Below are 11,123 nucleotides of genomic sequence, written 5' to 3'. Positions count from 1 at the left end.
CTATCTCTCCAAGATTGTGAAAGATGTTATAAATATTCTTGTTATTCTTTCCACTCATATTTCAAAAGGTGGATTTGCTCCAAATAAATTATATACATATATTAAGATACGGCTTCTTATTCCATACTTAAAAGAAAACAATTTTTTGCTCTTTCATATAGTGGAGGATTTCACTTGAAAAAGAAAATGTTCCTCACAAATGGATTTGGGTCGGAATGCATGAAATCTTGTAGCACTTACCAATAGCCCTTAAAAGACCAAGTGGCTATGGTTAGGGCTTGGACAGAGAGGGAGCAAGTGACCTAGTGAAATTGAGAAAATACCCTTGGCTGTGATACAAACTAAGCAAAAAAGTACACAAGTACCCTTAATTCATCGTGGTACTCAAATCTACTCATTTTCCACATAAAAACAAATATTATGTGGAAATACATTTATTTTCTATTTTCTCTTCCTTTTTTTTTTTTCTTGAAAATGCATTTATGGAGAAAAATAAAAACTGTTTCTATAAAATAAAAACCATAAAAATTTATTTACTGTTGACTTTTTCTAAAAAGAAAATAAAGAAATTACATTTGTTAGTTATATATTTTCATTTTCTTTGGTTTATTTTTTACAAGTGCTTTTAAGTTTAGTCATTTTTAATATTTTATAAAACCTTTTTAAATCTAAACAGGTTTTATATTTTAGTAGAAACAGGGAATAATTTTTTTTTTTTTAAAAAAGAAAAATATATTATATATAATATTAAAAGTTATTTAAAATGGAAAAAAAAAAAAAAAAAAAAGGTGGGGTTGGGTAAGGGGATGACTTAAATGCCCTCTCTTGAAGGGGGAGAAGCCCTAGGTTTTGCCCCATCTTCCATTGCCCTTTGCCCCTGCAATTCTCTGCCCTTCTCTCTTGCAGGTTTTTTCCATCTTACCCACCCGCCAAAATCAAATCCTCACCTCCTCCTCCTCTCTCTCTTTTCCCTCCTTTTTCTTCAATGAATCTACTGTTTCATTCTCTATTATTTGCAAATTCCATTTTTTATTTTTACTTTTCTGGGGGTCATTGATTGATCTCTCTTTGTCTCAATTTTTGCAGGTTCTGGCTGAGTTTCTTCTTTCTGGGTTGGTTGTTGCTTCTCATGTGAGTTGTTTTTCCTGTATTTTCTCTAGACCCCTCGTGTTTGGTTTCTCTGAAAAGAAAAGAAAGGAAAATAAACCTGGGAGTCTTACGGTTCTTTTTTCCTTCTTTTAAACGGAAAAAGAAGAAAACCCAACTCGACTCAACCGAGTGGTGTTGTGTGGAAGTTTTGTCTTTTCTTGGTTCCCATGTGATGAAAAATCTCGACTTCACGAGTTTCTTTTTCCGGGAACCACATGGAGGGGTGTTGGCCTCTGTTTGGTTGAGGAGAAAACTGAGGGAGAGAAAATTAAAAGTTGGAACTTATCTTCCTGTTGCTTTTGTTTTATGAAAACCAGAAACCCTAGATGCTGATTTATTTGCCTTTTTTTTTTTTCCTTGCAACTATTGCAATGTTTGTGTGAAGCTTTTTTTTTTTTTTTAAGGTTAAATTTTCTACTAGATTTCTTTTCTTGTGACTTTTGCATTTTTCCTCCATGGTTTTGTCAGCTTGAATTTCATTGAAATTGATGCTTCAGGGCACTGCTTTTGTGGATATATTTGCTGGGAAGTTCTTCAATTGGGGAGAAGGTAAAAGAATAGAACAAATTGAGTCTACCATCTGTTTAAGGTATTTTCCTGTTATATTTGTTTCATGTTTTGATGTTTGCTTCTTTCTTGTACTACATTCATGAGTATTCGAGGGAAAAAAAAAAAAAAAAAGGATTCTGATTTTGATATAGAAATTTTTTATTTTTTATTTTTTTTGTGAACAGGGTTTCTTGGAAAAACCTAATCAAGTAAGTTTTGTGGGGAATAAATTGAATTATTAGTTTGGATTAGTCATGGCGAACAATGATTTGCTTCTTGGGAATGATCATGATTTATCGCTTGGCCACAACCAACCACTGGGACTCAGGCATAATCACAATTTGGTTCTCAGTCATGAATTGGTTTTGGGACATGCACATGATGATGAACTAGCCCTTGGCCAGAACCATGAACATGAAATGGCTCTCCGGCATGCTCATGGCCACCACAATCACGAGAATGGGTTTGATCGTGTGGATGAGAATGGATTAGATATGTCCCAGAATCATGATCCTGATGTTGATCAACACCATAATGATGTTGATAACCATGATAATGAGTTGGGTCTTACTGTTCAGAATCATGCATTGAGTTTGTCCGAGAATCATGAATTGGCGCTTGTAGAGAACCATGATCTTGATGAGAACATAGAGCTGACTGTGAGCCAGAGTGGGGAAATCAGTATTGTGGATGCCTCTGGTATGACTGCTCAGCACTCTCAGCTACTGGTTTCTTCTCCTGTCCTTCAGTCCAGGACCGTAGTTCCAGCTCCTAACCATGAACTGGTTGTTGGCCAGGAATTTTCTGATGTGCAGAGCTGTAGGAGGGCATTGAGAGACACTGCCATTGCTCTTCATTTTGAGATACAGACAGTTAAGTCTGACAAGACTCGTTTCACTGCCAAATGTGCAAGTGATGGATGCCCTTGGCGAATTCATTGTGCAAAGCTTCCAGGTGTTCCCACCTTCACAATCAGGACTATCCATGAATCACATACTTGTGGTGGAATTACACATCTCGGTCATCAACAAGCTTCAGTACAGTGGGTCGCAAGTTCAGTTGAGCAAAGCCTGAAAGAAAACCCTCATTATAAACCAAAAGAGATACTAGAAGAGATTCATCGAGTTCATGGGATTACCCTATCATACAAGCAAGCCTGGAGAGGAAAGGAGCGGATCATGGCTGCTGTTCGTGGGTCATTTGAGGAAGGATATCGTCTTCTTCCACAGTACTGCGACCAAATCAGACGGACCAATCCTGAAAGTATTGCATTGGTTTATGCAAATCCTATGGATAGCTCTTTCCACCGCCTTTTTGTTTCATTTCAAGCTTCAATCTATGGATTTCTGAATGCATGCCGGCCCCTAATTGGGCTCGACAGAACCCTTCTGAAAAGCAAATACCTTGGGACATTGCTTTTTGCCACTGGTTTTGATGGAGATGGTGCTCTATTTCCTTTGGCATTTGGGGTTGTTGATGAAGAAAATGATGATAACTGGATGTGGTTCCTATCTGAGCTGCACAACCTCCTTGAAATTAATACAGAGAACATGCCAAGGCTTACAATCTTGTCTGATAGACAGAAGGTTATTGTGGAAGGGGTCGAAGCTAATTTTCCTACTGCTTTTCATGGATTCTGCATGCGGCATCTCAGCGACAGTTTCCGAAAAGAGTTCAACAATACTCTGCTTGTTAACCTTCTTTGGGAAGCTGCCCAGGTTCTTACCGTAATTGAATTTGAAGCAAAAATCCTTGAGATTGAGGAGATATCCCAAGAAGCTGCTTACTGGATTCGACGAATCCCACCTCGCTTGTGGGCAACAGCATATTTTGAGGGAACCCGTTTTGGCCATCTGACAGCAAATGTAGTGGAATCACTAAATACATGGATACTCGAAGCATCTGGGCTTCCAATAATTCAAATGATGGAGTGTATTCGTCGGCAACTGATGACTTGGTTCAATGAACGACGTGAAACCAGCATGCAATGGACCAGCATACTCGTTCCCTCAGCTGAAAGGCGTGTGTCAGAGGCTCTTGAGCGAGCGCGTACTTACCAGGTTCTCCGAGCCAATGAAGCTGAATTTGAGGTCATATCCCATGAAGGAACGAATATAGTTGATATCAGGAACCGCTGCTGCCTGTGCCGCGGATGGCAACTGCATGGGCTCCCATGTGCTCATGCTGTGGCAGCTCTCCTCTCTTGCAGACAGAATGTTCATCGGTATACTGAAAGTTGTTTCACTGTGGCAACCTACCGCAAGGCATACTCTCAAACCATACACCCAATTCCAGACAAAACCCTTTGGAAAGAGATGGCAGATGGATCACAGAATGGAGGTGATAATGCCGTCGAGACCATTATAAACCCACCAAAGTCCCTCCGGCCACAAGGGCGACCAAGGAAAAGGCGAGTTCGAGCAGAAGATCGCGGTCGAGTGAAGAGGGTAGTTCATTGCAGCCGCTGTAATCAGACGGGGCATTTTAGAACAACCTGTGCAGCACCTATATAGATCACCAGTATATTCTCTTTGACCCTGTAAAGAAAATTTAGGTTTTCTTTAGTATATCGGGAGCTTCAATCTGCAGTTTAGATGTGTTATGTGTTCATATACTTAAAAGGTATCCACATGAAAATAGGAGATGTTATGGAAAAGTTGAATTAATTGTTAAGAGTTTTAAAACCAGCTTATAGTCCCTCTCATTCTAGCTCTATTTTTTTTTTTTTTTTTTTTTGATAGGAAATCAAAATCAATTTATAATAAGTAACTCTCATTATAGCTCTTGTGATGGGTATTGATATGTTCCCTGGAACATGTTTGAATTACGTATTATAACTTCGAAGTTCGCGAAAAGAGTTGGATCCCGGCTCAGGACCAACGCGGACGGCGTTCAGTGCAGACGAGTGAGAATCTGCCTGTAAAGGGAAACAATAATTGGAATTGGAATCGACTACTAATATTATCCCCATAGGTTAAAGGATGAGGCAGTAGCTGATCCTCTAGTAGGTTTCCTACACTTTCAGTATATGTTCTCATTCAACACGGAAGAATTTTGTAGATGAATTCATTTTGGAAAATTCTAGGGGTTAGAAAATCAGAATCCGCCGAGAATGGGTATGGTAAATTTTAATATAAATAACATGGTAACACTAGTTCTCCTGATTCCTAGTTTTTGAATATGGAATTTGGTCCTACAATCATTAAAAATATTTTAAAATTATTTAATTAGGATGAATTCCATTCAAACTAATAGTGATAGGGGATACCATGAGTGAAATTAACAATTTTTCATTATTTTTTAAAATAAACTCTCTTAAAATCCTTTAATTTAAAATACTATTTTCTATTCTAAAAATAACTAATTTAAACATAATTTCCTAAACGAACCCTGATGTGCTTGTATTGGTTTAGACATTTTATCATCACCAACCAAAAAGGTCATACACACTACACACTACACACTGGTATTATCAAAATAGCCAGAAAGCTAAGATTGTACACAGCTGCCCTACTTCATTAGCTTCGTTCCACCTGAGCTCTAGGCATGCATGTCAACTGCAGGGGCGGGGTTGGGTCATCCACAACTACCAAAGGTAGTTGAATTCTACCAAGGACCAACCAAACTCCAAAACAATGATCACCAATGCCAATTACCAATTACCCATTACCTAATCAAAGCCATGTCTACCCACCATGTTGAAAGAAAATGAATAAGAATTCCCATGTCCATATAGTTAGTTGCATGGAGAGAAAATAGCAGCGTATTAGTCATGGTAAGCAGTAAGGAAAACGGGACAGGTGAGCACACAAATTGCAACAGAGAGCAGCCAAAGCAGCACCATCAGAAACCAAATAGAACCAGCTTAGAAAGGTCCAACCTGATTGTTTCACCCAATGTATGTTGTAAGAGAAATGAAAAACATTTGGTAGTCCCTAATTAAAACTTTCTGGATCCCACATTACTAATTCCCTGCATTGAACTACCCAGTATGTTCTACAAAAGCTTTGGTGCTAACATATTGTTTACTTGAAACTTGGCCCGAATTGGATTAGGATGGTAAATATTAGCTTCTCAATAGCCAGAATGGGAGCCATATACTGAACCATGACTTCCACCAGCTGAAGGGCCTAAATGTTCAATGACATTGGATGGTTGAGACGTAGAGACAGCGCCATGAGTTGGAAATGGATTATATCCTTGGCTGATTGCTCCACCAGCGAGATTCAGTGTTGAGCTGGCAGCTTCAGCCATGAAGTTCTGCATCAAGGAAAACATGATTAATCTAATATATGATACATCATACACATAATCAAATGCTTGATTATATATGAATAGCACAAGAAACATAGTTCATCAGACCATGATAACTGGTAGTGAGGTGCCAGTTCACCAAATATATGACATTTGGATATTGGGTACCCACTAAAACCAATGTGCATGTTTTCACTTATTGTGCAACACAAGTCAAGCCATGCTCATTTAATATTTTACTGGATAGAAGTAACACCAAGCATGCACATAATAACCTCAACTTGGAAAACAGGGCCATGATGCAATTCATGGGTACCACCAAATGTTGCTTCTACTAAATTTTAGTGCTCCACTGAACAAAAAGCAAAGATTTCATGGCCAGATCTCATGGGATGGTAAGAGGGTTTTGCAGGTTTTTTCACAGTTTTGGCGTGCTCGGACACACACATGTAGGAGAGGAAAAGAGGGAACAATAATTTGCCATGGTCCAACTGCTGCATCTCAGAGACATAACTAGTGCATAAGTGGCTACTACTGGTTTCAGAAAGAAGCAGAACTGGAAATAAAAGGTACTATATTTTTATGTGGTCTCGGATTGCTACTCGCTAAAAATTCAAGTCTTGGTCAATATCCTCTGTAAACTCAACCATGCATTACTACCATAGCTTTCTGGACACTACATTGTAAGTGCATGGAAAATACCAGTAGAAACAATAAGCCAACAGCCGAAAGCCATAACCAAACAGATCAAAGCTAGAACCAACAAACTTAAGGCAAAATTATACACACTAAAAATGTCAAGGGATTCAAAGAATACCTGTATCAACTGTTGAGCAGTTTGGACTTGTGAAACAGATCCATTTATCTCAACAGTCATCTCCCCAGGTACTCCCTTTGTTTCTTCTATTGCTATAGTTGCCCCACTGGTACGGCGTACATAGCTTATATTTACACCAGATGCCCCAATTACAGCATCTGCATATGATAGAGGAACTTGCATGTACTGTGTGATCTACAGAACAACCACCACAGCAACATCAAACATAAAGTCAGATACGTCAAAAAATTGTGACCAATATTGTGAAAATAATAGGAACTGCTTGCAACTTCTTTATTCAGAGAATCTAATGGCTCATTAATCATGCTCAATTTAATAATTACCTTTTATTAATTTTCCAAAATAATTTAATACATTTGTCAAAAATGTTTAACTTGTACTCTACATAATCAAACATAAAGTCAGATACGTCAAAAAATTGTGACCGATGTTGTGAAAATAAAAGGAACTGATTGCAACTTCTTTATTCAGAGAATCTAATGGCTCATTAATCATGCTCAATTTAATAATTACCTTTTATTAATTTTCCAAAATAATTTAATACATTTGTCAAAAATGTTTAACTTGTACTCTACATAAAAGCCATAAAAGTGAAAACTGATAATGAGATTTACTAATTGTCTAGAAAGATCCTTGGTAAATTCCATCACCAGTGTAGGCTTTCCACATTTTTTTCCTTCCCAAAAGATTCCAATATAAACAATATGGTTTCTGGAACCAGACCAGACTGGCCAGTTGGACTGCCCACCGGTCATGTTATCAGTTTGGTTGAAAAACTGGATGACTCTTTTTTTCCTCTCTGTGACTTGAACTTTTTTTTTCCTCTCTCCGCATCAGTACCTTACAAATTGTAGTACATTTACATTTTATAGTTATCATGATTCAATCTATTAATTTTAATACATATATATTAACTACTTATAATTATTTTTAATTTTCAAAATATATAAATCATATATTTAAGATATCATGTTGACATCATAGTTTGCTGCAGTTGAACCACTGGTCCAATGAGTGACCCAGGAAACTTTTTCAATTCAATTCTAAAAACACTGATAAACACATCGCAAACCTCAAATAATTATGAAATCTAGGATGGTTCAATGTAACTCTATCAACGCTGACTTCCCATGAAATTTGGTCTCATGCCACAGACTTGTAACTAACACATCAAATTGTTCAATTTCAAAACAGTAATACAACAGCAGGTTACTAAGCAAAAGAACATTAATTTTACAAAATTAAAGCTTCTAGCTCTTAAACTTTGACATGCGGATGAATGGAAGGAAACCAGGTCCAGTTTGTAGCCTAATATCTCTTCTGAAATTTTCACTCTTCAATTAAAACAGCTTAAATCTAAGGGGTAAAAGCATATGTCAACCATTTTTCTAGGAACTCTTACCTGGTGTTTTATTTCCATTTTGAGCTTAAATAGAGTAAGGTTAGTGGAGTCCCTGCTTCTTAAGATAGCTCCATGATCCGGAACTTGAAGGTATGGCAACTTTTTTACAAAGATTACAGACAAGCTTCAGAAGGGATAAAGAGGATAGAATGAGTTAGAAGATATCCAAGAGGAAAGAGAAAGAGAAAGAGTGAGGATAAAGGAGTGGAAGATGAGTTTAAAAAATGGGCACTGTTGGAGGAGATGTTTTGGTGGCAGAAATCAAGAGAGTTGTGGCTAAAAGAAGGGGATAAAAATCCAATATTTTTTTACAAAATGGCTAACGCTCACAGAAGGAGGAATTTTCTGGAAAAGTTAAAGGTAAATGGTGTTTTACTAGTGGGGAAGAGTGGTATTAAAGAGGGGGTGGCAGGAGCATTTCAACTGATGCTTTCTGAGATGGGGGAGTGGAGGCCGAGCATAGAGGGGCTAGTATTTAACTCTCTGTCGTTGGCAGATTCAGCAGCCTTGGAGTTTCCTTTTTCTGAAGAGGAGGTTTTTTCAGCCTTGTCTAGTTTGTGTGGAGATAATGCACCAGGTCCGGACGGTTTTACTTTGGCCCTTTGGCAAGGCTGTTGGGATGTTGTAAAAAGCGAGGTTATGGGCTTTTTTGGTGAATTCTATGAGTCAGAATGCTTTGAGAGAAGTTTAAATGCTACTTTTGCAGTTTTGGTGCCTAAGAAAAGGGGGACTGAAGAGCTGAAGGACTTTAGGCCTATTAGCTTGGTTGGGGGTTTACTAGCTAATAGACTAAAAAAGTTGGACACTTTGGTCTCAGATTTTCAGCATGCTTTTGTTGGGGGTGGGGGTGGGGGGGGCAAATTTTAGATGTTGTATTGATAGCTAATGAAATCATTGATTCTAGACTTAAAGATAATTTGAGAGGATCTTATGCAAGCTAGATATAGAAAAACCGTACGACAATGTAAATTGGAGTCGTGTCATGGCAATTATGGATAAAATGGGTTTTGGCTCCAAGTGGTTGGATTGGGTCAGATGGCATATCTCTATGGTCCGTTTCTCTATTCTAGTCAATGGCACTTCTGGTTTTTTCAACAACTTAGAGGGTTGAGACAAGGAGACCATTTTTCTCCTTATTCGTTTATTTTAGTGATGCAGATCCTTTCCTACTTGCTTTCTAGGGCAAAGGATGGTGACTTTATTGAGGCATTCCAGGTTAAAGAAAGGCATGAGGTAGGAGTAGAGGTCTCCTATTTGTTTTTTGCAAATGATACTCTCATTTTTTGTGATGCCAATAAGGAAAATCTAGAGTACCTAAGTTGGGTTTTTATGTGGTTTGAGGCATGCTCAAGTCTAAAGATTAATCTTGAGAAAAGTGAATTGATCTCCATTGGGAACATTCCAAATTTGGAGGAGTTTGTCGAGGTTTTAGGTTATACGATGGATACCCTTCCAACCACTTAGGTCTCCCTTTGGATGCTCCTTACAAGCCCAATAAGGTTTGGGAATGCGGTGGAGGAGCAGTTATAAAAAGGTTTGCTTTGTGGAAGAAGCAATATCTTTCGAAAGGTGGAAGATAGACGTTGATTAAGGGCACATTATCTAATCTACCCATTTCCTATATGTCACTCTTTGTTATCCCCAAAAAAGTGGTGGCTAGATTGGAAAAAATTCAAAGAGACTTCCTCTAGGGAGGAGGGGCTTTGGTGAATAAGCCCCATTTAGTTAATTGGCCAATTGTTTGCATGGAGAAACAAAAAAAGGGTTTAGGTTTTAGAAGCCTTTCACTTTTCAATAAGGCCCTTTTGGGGAAATGGTCTTGGAGATTTATGACGGAAAGAAACCCTCTCTAGAAACGGGTAGTTGTTGGCAAGCATGGGTTATAGGAGGGGGAATGATGCACGAAGGAGGTCAGAGGGAGGTATGAAGTAGAGGTTTAGAAGGCAATTAGAAATGGATGGGAGGTCCTCAAAGATAAAAACAAGTCTTCACGTTAGCTCAGGGAATCGGGTGAAATTCTGGAAAGATAGGTGGTGCAAGAATTTGTCTTTGAGGGATGCGTTCCCGAGCCTTTTTGCTATTACTTCTTCTAAGGATGCTTGGGTGGTAGATGTTTGGGATGGAGGTAGTTGGGTCCCAAGGTTTATTAAACAATTCAATGATTGGGAGTTGGAGGATGTTGTTTGGGAGGTTGCATAACTACTTCATAGTTTTAGGTACTGACACGAAATATGGGATGAAAAATAATAAGTTCTCTCTCTATTAGATAGACTATACACACGGTTTATATAGGAGATTATAAGAGAAGAAATAGGAAACAAGAGACATAATAGGAAACTAACTTATTCCTAAACTAACCTATTTCTAAATCATAAAACTATCTATTTACAGAAATAGGAAACCAATAAACCTATCTATTTACAGAAATAGGAAACTAACATAATAAGAAAAAAAAATTCTCCTATTCTATTTATAGCTCAACACTCCCCCTCAAGCTGAGGAATAGATATCTTTCATTCCCAGCTTGAATACAAGATCGTGAAACATTGAACTGTTCAGCCCTTTTGTTAGAATATCAGCTAATTGATATTCTGATGGAACATAGGACATACACACTACTCCTTCCTCCAATTTTTCTTTGATGAAATGTTTATCAATCTCAATATGTTTTGTCCTATCGTGTTGTATAGGGTTATGAGCAATATTGATAGCTGACTTGTTGTCACAATAGAGCTTCATAGGACCATCCCACTTGATTCTCAAATCATCTAGAATAATCTTCAGCCAAAGTAGTTCGCACAACCCTTGAGCAATGGCCCTAAACTCTGATTCTGCAGACGACCTTGCTACCACATTCTGCTTTTTACTTCTCCATGTTACCAGATTTCCTCCAAGAAAAGTACAATACCCTGTAGTTGATCTTCGATCCAC

At 38.0% G+C, this 11,123-nt stretch overlaps 2 protein-coding genes across 8 annotated transcripts in view; one reads left to right on the top strand and one right to left on the bottom strand.

Annotated features, from left to right (window-relative positions):
- The first annotated feature begins 838 nt into the window (after window positions 1–838).
- On the top strand, window positions 839–4,397 carry LOC117918659. Of its 6 annotated transcripts, none has more exons than XM_034835468.1 (4): window positions 839–906; window positions 1,087–1,131; window positions 1,647–1,738; window positions 1,884–4,397. In XM_034835468.1, the coding sequence occupies exon 4, from the start codon at window positions 1,953–1,955 to the stop codon at window positions 4,209–4,211; it is 2,259 nt and encodes a 752-aa protein (XP_034691359.1). In that variant the 5' UTR covers window positions 839–906; window positions 1,087–1,131; window positions 1,647–1,738; window positions 1,884–1,952; the 3' UTR covers window positions 4,212–4,397. The 6 variants fall into 6 exon arrangements, with proteins under 6 accessions (XP_034691359.1, XP_034691360.1, XP_034691356.1 ...); XM_034835469.1 differs by having other exon boundaries at window positions 1,618–1,698; XM_034835465.1 differs by having other exon boundaries at window positions 1,618–1,738.
- Window positions 4,398–5,511: 1,114 nt separating this feature from the next.
- The window catches only part of LOC117918729 (flowering locus K homology domain-like), an 18,107-nt gene continuing 12,495 nt past the window's right edge, over window positions 5,512–11,123 (bottom strand). For both annotated transcript variants that reach the window (XM_034835583.1, XM_034835584.1), the window contains exons 6-7: window positions 6,770–6,964; window positions 5,512–5,958 (exon numbers count right to left, since the gene is read on the bottom strand). In XM_034835583.1, the coding sequence (XP_034691474.1) occupies window positions 5,773–5,958; window positions 6,770–6,964 (381 nt within the window). In that variant the 3' untranslated portion in view covers window positions 5,512–5,772. The remainder of the gene's footprint in view (window positions 5,959–6,769; window positions 6,965–11,123) is intronic.

Source organism: Vitis riparia, chromosome 7 (assembly GCF_004353265.1).
Source record: "Vitis riparia cultivar Riparia Gloire de Montpellier isolate 1030 chromosome 7, EGFV_Vit.rip_1.0, whole genome shotgun sequence".
Taxonomy (NCBI): Eukaryota; Viridiplantae; Streptophyta; class Magnoliopsida; order Vitales; family Vitaceae; genus Vitis; species Vitis riparia.
This window is presented reverse-complemented; position numbering and strand designations above follow the sequence as displayed.

What these genes read in the sequence shown, in the direction of transcription:
- LOC117918659 (XM_034835468.1), top strand. Translation starts at nt 1,953, where the DNA reads ATGGCGAACAATGATTTGCTTCTTGGGAATGATCATGATTTATCGCTT.